This window comes from Microcaecilia unicolor, chromosome 1, assembly GCF_901765095.1.
Source record: "Microcaecilia unicolor chromosome 1, aMicUni1.1, whole genome shotgun sequence".
In the NCBI taxonomy this organism is placed as follows: Eukaryota; Metazoa; Chordata; class Amphibia; order Gymnophiona; family Siphonopidae; genus Microcaecilia; species Microcaecilia unicolor.
Window position 1 is genome coordinate 123019033 of NC_044031.1, and position 18168 is coordinate 123037200.

The following is an 18168-nucleotide window of genomic DNA, read 5'->3' on the forward strand; positions in this document are numbered from 1 at the left end:
CCTCCTTTCTCTCTCTCTCTCTCTCTCTCTCTCTCTCTTTCTCTTTCTCACACTTTTGTGTTCCTCAGTGTTCTCTTTCTCTTATTTTAGGCAGGATTCAGCACTCACCAACTCCACTACTCCCCAGCATCCAGTCATTTCCCTAACAAGGATTGCAGGGCGGCAGCATCTTCACTCTGTCTCTTTTCTGAGGACCATCATCAGATGTCCCCAGTGTTTCTGACCCTCCTCTTCTCTTGCACCCTGTGGATCACACTGGCAACCCCTGATCTTTTCATTCTCTGTGGGAACAGGCCACTCTCCTTTTAGTATGCATCAGGGGACAACTGTGGACCAGCTTGACAACTCCTGTGCTTGCTTGCTTCCTTCTTTCTCCTCAGCCTCTAGACATGGGTCTGGAGTGGGGTAACTTACTTACTGTAGTTCTGCATACTCTTTGTTGTTGACCCCTCTGAGGAAGGAAGACAAGGCTCCTTCCAGAACTACGACGAGTTGTATACTTCCCTCCAAAAGTTAAAGCTTCAGTTCTGTTGGGCTACTTTCTTGCAATAGATCATCCCCTATTCAGAAATTTGACTGGCACCTTTCTGGAGCAGGAACCAGAATATTCTTCCTCCACCTGTAGGAGGGCACATTTTGTCAGCCTCCTACATTATCTATGGTTCTGATATTCAGCAATCCACTCTCCACTTAAGGATAACCAGATAATGTATTTAACCCCTAACACCGGCCCTGGTCTTGAGCAGGAAACCTGACATCCGGTTTGGTCAGACAGCCTTCAGAATTTGTTTGGGGTCTAGAATTGAACTCCACCCTCCTGGGCCTGTTTTGTTCTGTTCCAGGCTGCATCCTCACAACCAGTGTGTATATAGTTTCAGGATAATTGACCTTCCTAGCCTTGCCTTTGCGAGTCTGTATTGTCTTCATGTTGGTTTGGCGAGCCTGGTAGCTAGGGATTCCCATATGTGAGACTAATATGGTCTGCTTGTCTTTGGAGAAAGCGAAGTTACTTACCTGTAGCAGGATAATTATTCTCACATACCCTCCCACCTCCCCTAGGATTTGGATCTTGTTTTGGCTATGTTATAGTACTGCTAGTTCCGCACTCGTGATTCGGGCAGGAAGGCACCCGCACCGCACATGCATGGTGAGAGCACTGCCGTAAAATCTTAAAGACGTTTTCCACATCGGGCTCTGATGACAACACCCACTTGTGAGAATAATTGGCCCGCTGTCCTTAGAGAATAGCTGCTACAGGTAAGTAACTTTGCTTTGTGTGTATGCATGTGCACTGGAGAGGTTCTTTTAAGAAAGAAAAGTTGAAAAATATTCATCAAACTCAAGCAATGTTTATATAACTTATTATTTTTCCTTCAGGTATGAAAAAAATTTAGAAGATGCCAAGAGAGTTGGAATAAGGAAGGCTATCACAGCCAACATTTCCATAGGCTTTGCATTTTTTTTTATCTATGCATCTTATGCACTGGCATTTTGGTATGGAAGCAGGCTAATAATATATGAAGGCTATACCATTGGATCTGTTCTTACTGTAAGTAAATAGCTTTCTGGGATTTTCTTACCAGATTTCTTTTTTACTGAATTTAATTTTTGCATAAGGTATTATCTTTACAACTGTAGAAACCAGTCCTCTATATGTCTCTACACAGCTCAGATAATGTTTCAGTCTAGATTTCTCCGTGTTGCTCTACCAATCTGCCTCAACTCTGTTTTAAGAGAAACAGCTCTAAGAGGAGGCAAGTCTTGCTCCTTAGCCTCACTGCTGAGACCTCTTCAATCATAACAGACAATGCCTACGCTTGTTGGTTTTAATGATGTGATAATCCATAGGTATCTGAACTAAACTCACATAGAGAGGACAGTGATAAAATTAGGGGACTTTGAGAAAAGGAAATGTGGAACCTAGCTATTAGAGAAATGTATATACTCATCTTCCCAGATGACAGAGGACTGAAAAGAGAAGACAACAAACTGACTTGGATAAGACTGATGGTCAGCCTTGTATGGTAAACACTTGGAAGATATCCTTAGCTGCAGTGGTACAGGCAAGGCAAACTGGGCAGGTTGGCTGAAACAAGGGATCTTTATATACTGATATTTACTATGTGTCTGTAGTTACTATAACCCTTAAAAACACTAATTTGGGGTCATAGGAGAAGAAGGTTTTGCAAACTGAATTAGCAGCTGTGGAGATACTAACTGCACCACTACATCAACTCCACAAGTTTGAAGTCCTTGAGTTCATAAAAAAGGAGTAGAACGAGAGGGCCATCAGATGAGGTGGGCAACGAAATGCGTTGCTAGCAGGGCTGGCTTTAACCATTATGCAGATGAGGCCACTGCCTAGGGTGGCAGTGGCATCTGCCCTCTGTCTCCCCCTTCTGTACAGCATCTGCCTTCCTCTGTCCCCTTTCCATACATCATTTCACTCTCTCTCTCTCTCTCTCTCTCTCTCTCTCTCTCTCTCTCTCTCTCTCTCTCTCTCTCTCTCCTTCCATCAGTATCTACCTCCTCAGCATCTGCCCCCTCTCTCCCCTTTCCACCCTGCATCTTCAGTTTCACTTCCCCCCTTCCATCATCTTCCTTCTCGCTCTGCCCTCTTACTCTTCCCTTCTCCATCCAGTATCTGCCCTGTGTCTCCCCCCTTCTATACAGCATCTGCCCCCCTGTCTCCCCTTTACATCCAGCATCTCCCTTTTCTTCTCTTCCATGAGTACCTTCCTCCTGTCTCTTCTCTCTTCCCCACTCCCCCAGACATCCCAGCTGCTGCAGCTACTTCCCAAACAAGCAGCAGCAGCATCAAAACAGTGTGCCCTGCTCTCGCTGGACCCCAGCCTCTGTACACATGTCTGCCATCTTTGAGGTGAAACAGGAAGATAATATTGAAGGGGGTCAGACCAATAGCTTCATATATAGAGGCTGCGGCCCCGCAAGAGTGAGGTATGTGATTTTGCTGCCACTGCTGCTTATTTTGAAAAGCAGCAGCAGCAGTGAGAGGGAGGTGGGAAAATTCAGCTTTTGCTGCATGGCAGTCCAGAACTGCTGTTCAGGACTTTGAAAAGACGTGCACGGCTGTGCAGCTTAGAAGGAACAGTTGCTCCTACTGTGCACCCTATGGGTGCCTAATTGGAGTCACCTAGCTATAGAATTGCTTTGGAAGAGGGCTGTTCAATAAAGGAGTACTTAAGGCATCTATTTTGAGGATATTCTATAAAGGAAAGTAGGTGCCTACTTTCCTTTACAGAATACTAGAGTAGCAACGCAAATGCACACTTATAATTTAGACATGACCACCTGCATCAACCATAGAGCTGATGTAAATGCTCATGCCTAAATTGATAAAAATAAAAACCATGCATAAGTTAAGGTATTCTGTACGTTACACATATTGCACTAGATTCTATAAATTATGCTGAAAAATCGGTGCTGAAAAATGTAAGCGCTGTGCGCTATTCTATAAGTGATCCACATTTTTTATAGAATAGCACAAGAGCATTCTGAAAGCAGGTGTAAATGCTGGTGCCTAACTTAGGCACCGATCAAGTCTATTCTGTAAGGATGAGTGTAAAGTTTTGGAACAGCCCTTAAAATGTGACATCCATGCTCTCTTGAAATTAGGAGTCCCTCGCACAGCATTATAGAATACAATGTGTGTGTAACTCCCAATTAGGGCCAATTAGCACCAATAATTGGTCATTAGCTGTCAATTGCTGATTGACTCATTACTCAATTAAGTTATGTGCGCAACTTTAGTCACCATTTGTAGGAGGGTGGTGAGAACAGTTTCAGTACTGTGAGAAAGTCTAAAACTGGATTGTGAGCTATGCAAAATGGAGTGAATTTGGAGATATGTGCTTATGCATTCCTTTTTACCTACGTGTTGGCACTTTCTTTATAGAATTACCTCTTAAGAGTCTAATTTTGAATAGGATGTCTAGATTAAAAAAAAACAAAGTTTGAATAAGATGTCTAGATCACAAAAGCAAACATTTACCCCTCTGTTTACTAAGCTGCGCGGCAATGTCAGCACAACACATTCAAAGTGAATGGACTGTGTCGGCATTAACGCACCACAAGCTGCTAGTGTGAATTAGTAAACAGGGGAGTTAGGTCTGTGTTTTCAAAAAACCTCTAGTATTTTATAAAAAACTTGGTGAATGTGAAGCCTTTCATAAACTCTAATTCTATATATGGCGCTCAAAACTGTGTATAAATATGGGTGTGAACCCAATTTATGCATGCAGTTTAATTGATAAATAAGCCAGTTAGCTAGACATGATTGAACTTCCCCTTCTCAATGTTATTCCAGGCACAAGAGATTATCTTCTACTACATTTTCCTTGTTATAAGAACATCAAATACAAGCACTAAATGGTGGAATTCTATCCCAAGAGAAGTCAGACTTATATGTAACTGTTTATCCTTCCGTAAGCTTTCCTATTCAATTAGCTTTTGCCCTAAGCATTCCATGCAGGTGCTGTTTGATACTATATCTAAGTCTTTTACTGCTGTTCATTCTCTTTGTAGTTTATCTAATTACTAGCCGTTGAGCCCGTAAAAACGGGCTGGTATTGAGGTTTTCCTCCCCCCGCGGTCACCACCGCTCCCCTCCCCCCCCCCCCCCCGAAGTCGCCGCCGCCACCCCTCCACCTGGCCCGGGCCCTCTCTTTACTTTTGAACTTACACATCCATTCGCCGAACGCAGCAACGCACATCAGCTGAGCTGCCCCTTCCTTCTCTGCCTATGTGTGTCCCGCCCTCGCTGACGTTACGTCACAGGAGGGCGGGGCCACAGGCAAAGAAGGAAGGGCTCACTGCAGCTCAGCTGATGTGCGTTGCTGCGTTCGGCGAATGGATGTGTAAGTTCAGAAGGGAAGAGAGGGCCCGGGCCGGGTGGAGGGGTGACGGCAGCAACCTCGGCGGCGCAGTTTCCCTCTCTGTCCCGCCCCCCCGTCATCACGTATTGACGCGGGGGCGGGACAGAGAGGGAAGTCTCTACTGCGCATTTGCGAGTGAGTCGGTCACTCGCCATTTATATGTTTGATTAACATATCTGGTTATATGTAAGCCACATTGAACTGGTCTATGTTACTCTGGATAATGTGGGATATAAACACCACCAAATAAATAAATAAATTATTGGCATTAATTTTGTATTTTATTTATGGTTCATTTGTATCCCACATTTTTCCACACATGCAGGCACAATGTGGCTTACAGAAAAATTAGGAAAATATACAATTTAAGAAAATACAGTAAAGTTGACAGAATTAAAGTTTGCATGCACATTTTTAGGTACCAGGATCTGTGCATAAATTTTACATGTGGCTCCAAAAAGGGGGCATGGCCACGGGAGGGGCATGGGTGGATCAGAGGCATTCTTGGAATTTGCACTAATTTTTAAAGAATAAGGGAGATCTGCGCCTAATTCTAGCGTGAGAGTTTACAGCGGGTTTTACTCAGTAAATCCTCGCACCCAAAATTGATTGTGGCCTGCCTCAGAAGTCTAAAAACAAATATATATTTCATAAATAATACAATAATAAATAAATATACAAAAACATAATAAATCAATACAATGGATGACACAAAATAGCAGTGGCAATGCATGGGGTTGTACCCGTATATTAATGTTATTTATATGTACAAACAATGATTTTGCTACTTATACATGCAAGTGGCACCACCTTCACATTCAAATGCTAGATTTTCTAAAACTGCTTGTCTAGGGGAGCCAGTTAAGGAACCAAGCTTGAAGACAAAAACGTTTGCTATTTTCAGATGGTTTTGAACATCTGAGAAGTAAGCACAGCTCCGCTGTCATGCTCTCCTCCAAATTCCTGGTCCAAACAAGATTGTTAGTTGGCTGTTGCAGTGGCGTAGCTAGGGTAGTTGACACCCGGGGCCGGTCATTTTTTAACCCCCCCCCCCCCCCCAAATCCAGTACTAGGCATACCGAAAATACAAAACACTCAGGACCTATAGAGCAATTCTATCATACCATAAGCAGTCATTTCTACGAGTCACATAAGGAAAAGGAAAGCATCTTAAACACTACAGTGAGCACTAGAACATCAATTCACCTATTGTAAAATGAAACCAGACAGAAATAGTACAGATCGTCGATCCTGCACAGTCAATGCCAATTGAAAGCCATTTCTTTTTCACAAACACAGATACACCCTAATCCACTATAGAATAAGTAATAATAAACTTTCTATTTAGACAAAAATTAAACTGAATCCCCAATGCCAGACTCTGCATACAATGCAACACCACAGAAACAGAAAATGTCCCCTGGTGTATTGTGCAAAATATAAAGACAGCAGATGTAAATTTGAACAAACTAACAAATACCAATCACCACTTTACAAATTAACAAATAGAAATAAAACAAATACAGAAAATAAAATAATACCATTTTATTGGACTAATACATTTAGCTTCCAGAGGCCAAAATCTCCTTCCTCAGGTCAATACAGTATAGTGCTGTTACAGTATCCTATCCTGACCTGAGGAAGGGGGTTTTGTTCTCTGAAAGTTAAGTCAAAATGTATTAAATTAGTCCAATAAAAAGATTACCTTATTTACATGTTCTATTTATAAACATTTATTAAACACGGCTACAATACTATATCCTAAAGCAAAATAATAAAAATATATATTTACAGTTTGTTGTCTCTGGTTTCTGCTTTCCTCATCTTCTTTTCACTGTCTTCCTTCCCTCTCTGCCATCCAGTGTCTGCCCTCTCTAATGTCCCTTCCATCCACTGTCTGCCCTCTCTCTCTGCTCCTTTCATCCACCATCTGCCCCAGTCTGCCATCTCTCTCTCTCCCCCTTCCATCAACATCTGCCCTCTCTCTCTTCCTTCCATCCACATCTGCCCTCTATATCATTGCCCCTTCCATCCACCATTTGCCCCAGTCTGCCCTCTTTCTCTCTCCCCCTTCCACCCACCATCTGCCCTTTCTCTCTGCCCCTTCAATCCGTCTGCCCTCCCTCTCCCATCCATCCAGGGTCTGCCCTCCCTTACACTCCCCCCTTCCATCCAGGGTCTGTCCCCTCTCTCTGCCCCCTCTTTTCAGCCCCCTTATTCCACCTGCCCCTAGTTCCAGCCCCAGCCCACATCTCCCACCTGCCCCCCTTTTCAGCCCCACTATCCCACCAGTCCAGCCCTTTTCTCCCATCAGTCCCAAGCTTCAGCCCCCAGCCACTTCTCCCTGTCCCCTTTTCAGCCCCTAGTTTCAACCCCAGCCCTTTTCTATCACCAGTCCCGAGCTTCAGCCCCAGCCAGTTCTCCCTGTCCTCTTTAAAGCCCCTAGTCCCCACAGTTTCAGCCCCTGCCCCTTTTCAGCCCCCAGTTCCAGTACTAGCCCCCTTATCCCAACTACCCTCCTTTTCAGCTCCTAGTTCCAGCCCCCTTCATCCACCACATGCCTTGCATCCCCCCTTTTCAGCCCCAGACCCGTTCTCCCACCTGCCCCAGGCATGGACCCATTTTCCCTCCTGCCCCCTTGTCAGACCCCAGTTCCAGCTTCAGACCCCTTCTCCCATCTGAGCACTCCCCTCCCCAGTCCCCTTCTCCCCTCTGAGTACCCATCTGAGCTCCCCCACCCCTCTCCAATCCCTTTCTCCCCTCTGAGCTCCCCAATCCCTTTCTCCCCTCTGAGCTCCCCACCCCTCCCCAATCCCCTTTGAGCACCCATCTGAGGTCCCCAATCCCCTTCTCCCCTCTGAGCTCCCCCATCCCTCCCCAATCCCCTTTGAGCACCCCACCCCTCCCCAATCCCCTTCTCCCCTCTGAGCTCCCCCACCCCTCCCCAATCCCCTTTGAGCACCCCACCCCTCCCCAATCCCCTTCTCCCCTCTGAGCTTCCCCACCCCTCCCCAATCCCCTTTGAGCACCCCCACCCCTCCCCAATCCCCTTCTCCCCTCTGAGCTCCCCCCTCCCACCCCACCCCACCCGACCCGACCTGACCTGACACACCTACCAGGCACCTCCGTTCGCCTGCTCCCACCCTGTCCTCTCTTTAAAAAAAAAATCGAAGCGCCGGAGTGGCGGGCCGCGCGTCCCGTCTGCCCTGCTACTAAAAATTTCTTCAACGTCGTCGTCGGGCCTTCCCACATTCAGACCCGCCTGCCCTCGCGGTAATAGGAAGTTACCTTAGAGGTGGGCGGGACTGAATGTGGGAAGGCCCGATGACGACGTTGAAGAGATTTTTAGAAGCAGGGCAGACGGGAGGCGCTGCCTGCCACTCGGGCGCTTTGATTTTTTTTTTAAAGAGAGGACAGGGTGGGAGCAGCGGGAGCGGAGCACCCCCCCACCCGCTGACACCCGGGGTGGACCGCCTCCACCGCCCCGCCCTTGCTACGCCACTGGACTGTTGTGTGACTTGAAGCAGGTATAATTGCCAGTGTAGATGTTTTTCCAAGGATTTTAAATGTTACTGTTCTATAATACAGAATTCATATTAGTTTGAAGGACTACATACCTTGAAGGACTATTCAAACCATGTCCAGAACATGCCTGTCTTAAATCTGTGCATGATGTCTTATAATTAGCATCTTTTCTAAAAATCACTACTTGTACATGTATGCCAATTTACATGTGTGAACTAGCTTTACACATGTGTAAATAGTGCCTAACACTTCTAAAATAGATTCATAAATGTACTTGCAGAAGGGTGGACAACTTTTAAACAGAGTTGCTTATAATAGAAAAAAAAAAGGAAAGAGAAAAGGACTTGATATACTTACTGCCTTTCTGTGGTTACAATCAAAATGGGTTTATATAATATATACAGGTACTTGTACCTGGGGCAAAGGAGGCTTAAGTGACTTGCTCAGAGTCACAAGGAGCTACAGTGGGAATTGAACCCAGTTCCCCAGTCTCTCAGGCAGTGGCGTAGCAAGGGGGGGGGGGCGGGAGGGGCGATCTGCCCCGGGTGTCAGCTTGGGGGGGGAGTGCTCCCTGCCAGTTCCTCCCCCCTCGGCACATCGACACCCCCCCCAGTGCCCACCCTCCTCCGTCCAACCAGCTCCCTACCTTTAAAAAAATATTGAATCCGAAGCGAGGCACAGCGCCTCGCGCCCAATGTGCACCGTCTCATCAGGCCTTCTCTCGCTCTGTCTGTCCCGCCCTTGTGGAACTAGGAAGTTGCGTCAGCGGAGGGCGGGACAAACAGAGCGAAGAAAGGCCCGATGAGACGTGCACGTTTCTTTTACGTGCAGGTGCGAGGCGCTGCGCCTCACTTCGGATTCCAATATTTTTTTAAAGGTAGGGAGCTGGTTGGATGGAAGAGGGTGGGCACTGGGTCGGGAGGGGGGGTGTCGATGCGCCGAGGGGGGGGTATGTCATCGTGCTGCACCCGGGGGGGGTGCAACGGCGAACCGCTCCACCCCGGGTGGCAGCCCCCCTCACTACGCCACTGCTCTCAGGCTGCTGCAATAACCACTAGGCTACTGCTTCACTCCATTGTTTTCTAGTTTTCCACTTTTTCCATTGTTAGTGTTATCACTGATTGTATAACTAAGCGGTATATTTTCCTTATAATTTCTTTTTTCAGGTCTTCTTTGCTGTTCTGATTGGAGCCTTCAGTATTGGACAAGCTGCGCCAAACATTGAAGCATTTGCTAACGCAAGAGGAGCAGCATACACCGTTTTTAACATCATTGATAATGTAAGCTATCTAAAAAAAAGCTATTCCAGAACTTGAAAACCAATAGCCTGGCCAATATTCAGCACGAGTTAACTCGCTTATCAGCAGCTATCTGGTCATTTTCAGTGGCACTTAGCCGGTTATCTTCGCTGAAAATGGCTGGTTAGCGCCAGAGTGCAAACCGGCTATGTCAGGGACCGAGTCCAGTTTGTTTCCAATATTCCCAATAACTGGCCCATGTTAAAATGCATAAATAAGACTGCATAAATAGCAGTCCTATCTTTGGGCCCTGTTTACTAAGGTGCGTTAGTGTTTTCAGCGCGCCTACACTTAGCGCACATGCTAACCATGTAGGTTACCTATAGGGTTATTGTAGGCACGTATATGGTTAACGTGCGTTAAAAATGTTAATGTGCTTATAACACTGCTTAATAAACAGGGTCCTTTATGCGTTAATGAATGGCCGGTTAGCTCTGAATATCGAGTTCCCCGGGCATGGGCTAGCTGGCTTAAAAAACCTGGATATTCAATTCCGGTGACCGGATAAGGTCCAGCATTGAATATCTGGGTTCAGTGCTGGCGACAGACATTAATAGCGCTGTCCACCGCTGACTGAATAGTGGGAGGAGTGGTCCCATCTTAACTCCTTGTACTAGGCTTCCCCAGCCTGTCCTGGTGACCCCCCAGTTAGTCACAGTTTCAAAATATCTGCAATGAATTTGCTAAGATAAATATGCTTACATTAGGGATTAATTATTTGTAATAAAGATAAATGTATTTCAGGAAAATGAAAAATGGATATTTTGCTTACTAGCATTTTGTTTTTCTTCATTTTCTGTTTCTGTATTTGTTTTACTTAGGAACCAAAGATTGACAGTTTTTCAGAGGCTGGATTCAAACCAGACAAAGTTAAAGGGGATATAGAGTTCAGGAATATTCATTTCTCATACCCATCAAGAGCTGAGGTCTCGGTAAGTGAAATTATTGGGGTTTTTCAGCAGGAGGCAATGAGTTAGAGGAAGGAGTTACTATTTTTTTTTATAGCCATGTTCCTGAAAGCTGAATGTGGATTTATCTATCTGTGAAATTTGTACTTATACAAAGATATGGCTTATAAAAGATTTTAAAATGTATACATAATGCAGAAAGGTATACATTATAAGTGTAATTGGTTTGTGGTGACACCTACTAGCCAAACTCAAGGTGCCTTCTCTCAGTGTGGCTAAAAGTCAGCTAGTTGTTGTTCAAACCACATAGAGGGAGGACATTTCTGAGATATCCAATTTCCTTACAAAAGTTGCTTAGAAAATGGCCCTCATTCTGGCATAGCCCAAGCATAGATTACTTACAATAGAATTAGATGCTGAAAACATCAGGAGGAAACTGATGGCTCCCAAAAATAATTTAGTAATTCAGAGAAAGTAAGTCAGCAGAGCCTCAGCCAGATGCTTCATAGCATAAACTAATTCTAGCTTTCAAGAAGGTCTTTGGACCAAACTATGAACTAGCACCTAACCTTTAGAATCAGAATGGCAGGAACTAACACATCATTCTAAGAACTCAACTGGACTATTAAAAAAAATTGGATATATTAAGTCTGTATGCCATATAAAATGGAAGTTTTTAGAACAATTAGTTGATGCATTCTGAAGTTTTTGGAGGTTCTTCAGGAGTTCTTCAGGAGGTTGGTATGGATTATTGCAATATGGAATGTAACATTTGCTATTTGTCTATCACTTTCCCTTGTAGGTATTAAAAGGCCTAAATCTGAAGATTCAAAGTGGTCAAACAGTAGCCCTGGTTGGTAGCAGTGGCTGTGGGAAAAGTACCACTGTTCAACTGATCCAGAGATTTTATGATCCTGAGAGTGGTGAGGTAAGACACTAGGGACCCTGTTTACTAAGCTGCGCTATAGGCACGCTAACGTTTTTAGCACATGCTAAAAATGAGTTCGGTCTAATGCTAGACACTCATAGGACTATATGGGTGTCTGTAGCATATGTGCGTGCTAATTTTTAGCATGCTCAAAAAATGCTGGTGCACCTTAGTAAACAGGGACCTAGGAATATTGTTTTTTTTTTAGTGCATTTCTACCTCACATTTACCTACATGAGCAGGTGCAATGTGGCTTACAATAAATCAAGTGAATACAATACAAGACAATGATGGCCCAGAATCAGAAAGTCAGTAGAGAATCCATGAACGTGGAGAACTCAACGAAGTCCCACGGATAATCACAATACAACAAGGCAGTGGGTAAAAAACCAGGAGTCCCAGAGTGGAGATGAACAAATTTTATTAATCAATATATTGACTCGACACAACATTGTGTTTCGGCCAAAAGGCCTACATCAGGAGTCTATGTGCCGAAGTGGAGAATGATAGCGATGATCCAGATTAAAGCAATACTGGAAATTTTTCCTGCGTTTTTCCTTTTTTCTGTTCCAGTATCAAAGGGCTGTTATCTCACATCAGCTGTTTCCTCAGTTTTATAGCCAAGACGCTCACGCGAGTGATCCGGCCAACATTTTAGCACAAAGGTCTTTTTCAAGACCACTGCAAAAACAGTCTTCAGTTTCCAGCGTTGTGTCGAGTCAATATATTGATTAATAAAATTTGTTCATCTCCACTCTGGGACTCCTGGTTTTGTACCAGAATCAGAAAGTGACAGGAGTGGGAGGAACAGGGGATAACACAGGGTAAATGATAGGGGATCAAGCTGGTTTACTTTTAGTTAGTGATCTGCCTCTTATTATTTAAGGGCAGTGTGCAAAATATTAATTGAAAATAAAGTACTACTGCTGTTTTTTTTTAAAGATTTCTTTTTATGAAGGGCATGCAAATTAACCTTGGAAAAGCACCGCAAAATCAGTATGCCCCATTGATTAAGGTAAGATGAGTCAATGGCCATGAAAATAGCAGAAAGTGAAAATTCCTGAACTGTTCTATTAGTATTTAGCACCACGGGCCTTTAAAATGGAACAAAGTTCTTTAATGAATGAGCCTTGACCCGACACGGGCCGTGTTTCGGTGACTAGCACCTGCGTCAGGGGTCACAGTGATGACGTGGAAAACTTGGATACAGAAAGTGAAGGTGCCTTGGTGCTTTATAACTTTTGCTACGTGAGACGTGGGGTAAGGAATATTGTAGATGAAAATATTCGAGTTATTCCCCAAGTTTTCCACGTCATCACTGTGACCCCTGACGCAGGTGCTAGTCACCGAAACACGGCCCGTGTCGGGTCAAGGCTCATTCATTAAAGAACTTTGTTCCATTTTAAAGGCCCGTGGTGCTGTTTTTTTGTTTGGACTTTAGTTTGTACTTTGTTCCCTCTCTTTTGTTATACTATTAGTATTTAGATCATTTTCTTGTTTTCGCAACTTGATTCCATTCTTCAGCTGCCTTATCAGGGCTGACGGGCAGCTGTTTCCTTACTGTGATCTTTCTTTCTTTTAGATAACCGTTGATGGGCAGGATATTCGGAATTTAAATATTAGATATCTGAGGGAGATTATTGGAGTGGTAAGCCAAGAGCCTGTTTTGTTTGATACCACCATTGCAGAAAATATCCGCTATGGTCGAGAAGATGTGACAATGGAAGAGATTGAAAGTGCTTCCAAGGAAGCCAATGCCTACAACTTCATCATGGAACTTCCAAATGTAAGCAAACCAACTGCAGTTTTCAATTTATTTCTTTTAAAATTGTCAATTCCTAATTTGAATTATTCCAGGCCACTTAGAGATGATCATAATTTAGCCTGGCATCAAGCAGTTTTTAAATAAGGTGTTATCAAGAAAGGTCCTTAACTTTGACTGGAGATTTTACTCATCCTGAAAAAGGAGTCCTATCTGTTCTAGAACATTCATGCACAACAACATCTTTGCTTTATTGTTACATTGATTCAATGAAACAATTCAGATCTTACTCATACTGAAAAAGGAGTCCTATCTGTTCTGGAATGCTCATTCACTACAATATCTTTGTATGGCTTCTTTAACTCTACACTAAACAATGCCGATCTAACCGAGCATTCCATTGATATATCCCGTTCAGAATCCAAGCTGAATTGCTGATGGAGTGATGGTCTGATTTTGACTGCAGGTTAAGACAGCCTGAGTTGCAGTCAAAACCAGAGCAGAGCCAAATAGCAAGTCACTGTTGTTCCAAAAATAGATGAATCAGATTTCTGCTATTTTGCAGTCTTAAAAGAAGAACGTTGACTGATAAACTGTATTTCAGAGCAGCCCTACTTTCTCCCCAGTTAAGTGCAGCAGTTATTCCTAGTTTTTCTGTTCAAAATAAAATGTTCTAGATGTAGTATGGTGGCTCTCTGGAGCCTGAGAAAGGTCTGATGCATCTTTTCTGTAACAGGAAAGCATGTTCTAGGACCCTAATAGTGAGAGACGTGGAGGGGCATAATTTAATGAAAACGTCTATCTCCATGGGCGTTTATCTCCGAGAACGGGTCCGTGAAGGGGCGGACCGAACTGTATTTTCGAAAAAAATAGACGTCCATGTTTTATTCGACAATTTGTGAGCTGGGCGTTTTTGTTTTTCAGTGATAATGGAAAATGAAAGCACCCAGCTCAAAAACGAATAAATCCAAGGCATTTGTTCATGGGAGGGGCCAGGAGTCGTAGTGCACTGGTCCCCCTCACATGCCAGGACACCAACCGGGCACCCTAGGGGGCACTTTTACAAAAACAAAAAAAAAGGTAAAAGAGCTCCCAGGTGCATAGCACCCTTCCCTTGTGTGTTGAGCCCCCCAAATCCCCCTCAAAACCCACCGCCCACAAGTCTACACCATTACTATAGCCCTAAGGGGTGAAGGGGGGCACCTACATGTGGGTACAGTGGGTTTGGGGGGGGGTTGGACGACTAAGCATTAAGCAGCACAATTGTAACAGGTAGGGGGGGGATGGGCCTGGGTCCACCTGCCTGAAGTCCACTGCACCCCGTAACAACTGCTCCAGGGACCTGCATACTGTTGCCAGGGAGGTGGGTATGACATTTGAGGGTGAAAATAAAAAGTTGTGAAACATCATTTTTTGTGGTGGAAGGGGGTTAGTGACCACTGGGGGAGTCAGGGGAGGTCATCCCCGATTCCCTCTGGGGGTAATCTGCTCATTTAGGGCACTTTTTGGGGCCTTATTCATGAAAAAACAGGGTCCAGGAAAAGTGCCCTAAATTCTAGCTACAAACGCATACTTTTTTTCAATTATCGGCGAAAGGCGCCCATCTCTGTTCGGGTGATAACCACGCCCCAGTCCCACCTTCACCACGCCTCCGACACGCCCCCGTCAACTTTGTACGCTTCCGCGATGGAGTGCAGTTGAAAACGTCCAAGTTCAGCTTTCGATTATACCACGTTATTCGTTTTGGGGAGATAAACGCCTATCTCCCGATTTAGGTCGCAATATAGGCGTTTTTGTCTTTCAATTATAAGCTGGACTGTCTACCACCTCCCCTCTACACACATGCAAAAGAAAGAAAACAGTTTCCCAAGATGTTTCTTTACATTAAATTGTAATTAAGTCAACTGCCATTTGTGAATTTTAATTGCTAATTTTATGCCATTCTGCTCTTAGTTATTGTGAGCTGCATGGAGCAATTCAAGCAGAGAAAATCGCAATTAGACGAAAACTTTATATACTCCATGCAAAAATAATACGCCAGGAAATATTCAGTACAACTCATTACTCGCATGCCTATATACATTTACCCTGAATCTGCAGAGCTCTTTGGGGTTCTCAGTCGCAGCCCTGGAGAGCTATAGAGACTCAGAGTAAATTTATGTGAGCCTTCTACTTGCATTTAGCATCACCATCTCGTTCTAACCAAAAATGTCAAGTCTATAGCAGGGTTATCTGGGTATCCATACAATATTTGTGGATCTGATTCTTGATCTCAGATGATTACCAGTGCTACTGTAATTTATCAAGATATTTGGGTTTGGGTGAAAAGCATCTCACAGATACCATATTCTGGTGATCTTTCACATGTCACACAGTTTCATGATATCAGCTTGCAAGTGAAGCAGCAAGAGAACCCGATTTGCCTTTAACAAGCTCTACCATAACACAAGCTTTCATACTGTCTCACTGTCTCAATCCACAGCCAGCTTTCTGTAGCTTTTCAGTCTCAGAAGTCCTGCAGGTATGCTTTACTCCTCTTCCAACCAGAAGCAATTCAGTATTCATCTAGAAGTCATCATAAGCCCTGACTAGCACTTATTGAAAATGTGCGTATAAACAGGGGCATATTGGACTTGGACAGGCCACCTCTGATTTGCAGCGTGGGTTTAAATTTAAACTGAGTAAGAGACCACAGAGACCTGTATCAGTTTCTTCCCAGGCTGTTGCGAAATGAGCCTTGGATTTGTTCCATGTGTTGCAGTAATAAAACACTACCTTGAACTGAAGCTGTAAATATTTCTTGCAGAGGTTTGACACCCTGGTGGGTGAAAGAGGTACACAGCTGAGCGGAGGTCAGAAGCAAAGGATAGCTATTGCACGAGCTCTGGTTCGCAATCCCAAGATTCTTCTGCTTGATGAGGCTACGTCAGCCCTGGATACAGAAAGTGAATCAATTGTGCAGGCAGCACTGGATAAGGTTTCAGTATTTTTCTATTCATAAAGCACATACGTTCATGAAAATCTGTGTTTTCAGGTACTTGAAGTGTAACAGGACAAAACATTCTTTTAAGCTCAATTTTGCAAAGCAAGGTCACTGCTTATTTTAGACAAAACAAGAATAGAGAACCTTATGAAAATATTGAAATAGGAAACTGTTGTTCCAAAATATTTTTTTCATGAACAACACCCTCCAAAGCGTATCATAATCATCACCACTTCAGGAAGTATTGTGGAATTTAGCATTCTTCAAATGAGCATCCATGTTGGCTTAAGAGCTATGGTTCACAAAATTACCCTCAGGAAGGTGTATAAGAGGTCGATACTGGTTTGTACTAATTATCTTTAGCTGAATGTACAGCTGAACTTAAGTAGCTAAGTTTTCAGTTGAATATTTGCTGTTCAGACTTTGATAGCTAGATTTAGTGCAGCTGAGTTCTTTGGCTAAACATACTCAGTTAAGGAATAATTCTATAATGATCTGCCTAGTTTTGGCTAATCATTTACACGCGCATAAGTGGCCACTAACATCCCAAAATGGGTATCGTTGTTGGAATGAAAGTTATAGGTTGATAACTCCCTACTTGGCTCAGACTCCACCTCTGGACTGCCCTTACACTGCCCGAATGGTGCTGAGGGCAAGGCCAGTGCTAGACAAGATGGGGCCTAGGGCAGAAGATAGGGAGGGGACCTGAAAGCTTGCTTGCAGATAGTCTCTCTTTCAACTTTAGGCAGGTTTGGGGCCCCCAGTGACATGGGTCCCAGGGCAGTTGCCCTGTTTGCCCACCCCTAATGCCAGCCCTGTGCTGAGGCAGTCTGCTTGGATTTTCAGTGGCACTGCCAAGTTAATTGCCACCGATAATCTGGGTTAGACCTGGTCAGCATGGTTTTTAACCAGATAAGAGCCCTTCTACCCAGTTAAATCGCACTAAATATTGACCTCACTGTATTTCATATGGAGCTTAATATACTTCTGAAACTAGCTAAGAATTTGTTATTCCAGGCAAGAGAAGGTCGAACCACCATCGTAATAGCCCATCGTCTATCTACAATCAGAAATGCTGATGTTATAGCTGGGTTTGAAGATGGCATCATTGCTGAACTGGGAAGCCACAAGGAGCTGATGCAAAGGAAAGGGGTTTACTTTAATCTTGTTACCATTCAGGTATCCTTTTTCTCTTTTGTTCATATAGTTTTACTAATTGTATTAATAGGTGCAAGGGCAGCTAACACTAGAGCACATAGTTCTGAGGGTGGTTAAATAAGGTGAAACTGGTACTTTGAAAATAGTGCAACAAATCCAGACAGGCAGTGATGATTTAAGGAAGGACTCAGTGAAAAGGTATAAGCAGGAAGCTGAGACAGTAGGAATAAACAAAAACGGAAGACAAGGTGTGAAGGAACTGAAGAAACTGTTCTAGTAAAACCAGTACAACAAGTCAATTAGTTGTACCAGCAAAGAGTTAGCCTAGACACAAGATGTAAATATTTTAACAATTAACATGCACATTTAGCATGTGCTAATCGCTAGTGCACCTTAGTAAAAGGACTCCTAAGAGCTTGGATTACTGAGGGCCAGTAAGGTACTGACAGCCAGATGATCAGAAGGCCCATGCTGTTCCAAATAGCGCTCTAAAATTAGTGCCAGAACAGTTTGGGGCTACACCTCCCCTATGACCAAAGCTAATAGCATGCAAATTTAAGCACAGTATTAGCTCTGATCATAGGGGTACTGTGTGGGAGGATTGCTCAGGCACAGTCCTCCCACACTTGTTTGACAGGTCTGGGATGGAGGTCCGTGGAACCCCCAGACCACCCTCTTAACAGCAAGGCCATGTTGGCCTAGTGCCCTCTA

The 18168-nt window shown here is 44.0% G+C and overlaps 1 protein-coding gene across 2 annotated transcripts in view; it reads left to right on the top strand.

Moving 5' to 3' along the window:
* The window catches only part of ABCB1 (ATP binding cassette subfamily B member 1), a 265216-nt gene that overhangs the window by 111999 nt on the left and 135049 nt on the right, over positions 1 to 18168 (top strand). For both annotated transcript variants that reach the window (XM_030199760.1, XM_030199764.1), the window contains 7 exons: positions 1378 to 1549; positions 9587 to 9700; positions 10540 to 10650; positions 11429 to 11554; positions 13137 to 13340; positions 16123 to 16293; positions 17317 to 17478. In XM_030199760.1, coding sequence (XP_030055620.1) covers positions 1378 to 1549; positions 9587 to 9700; positions 10540 to 10650; positions 11429 to 11554; positions 13137 to 13340; positions 16123 to 16293; positions 17317 to 17478 — 1060 coding nt within the window. The remainder of the gene's footprint in view (positions 1 to 1377; positions 1550 to 9586; positions 9701 to 10539; positions 10651 to 11428; positions 11555 to 13136; positions 13341 to 16122; positions 16294 to 17316; positions 17479 to 18168) is intronic.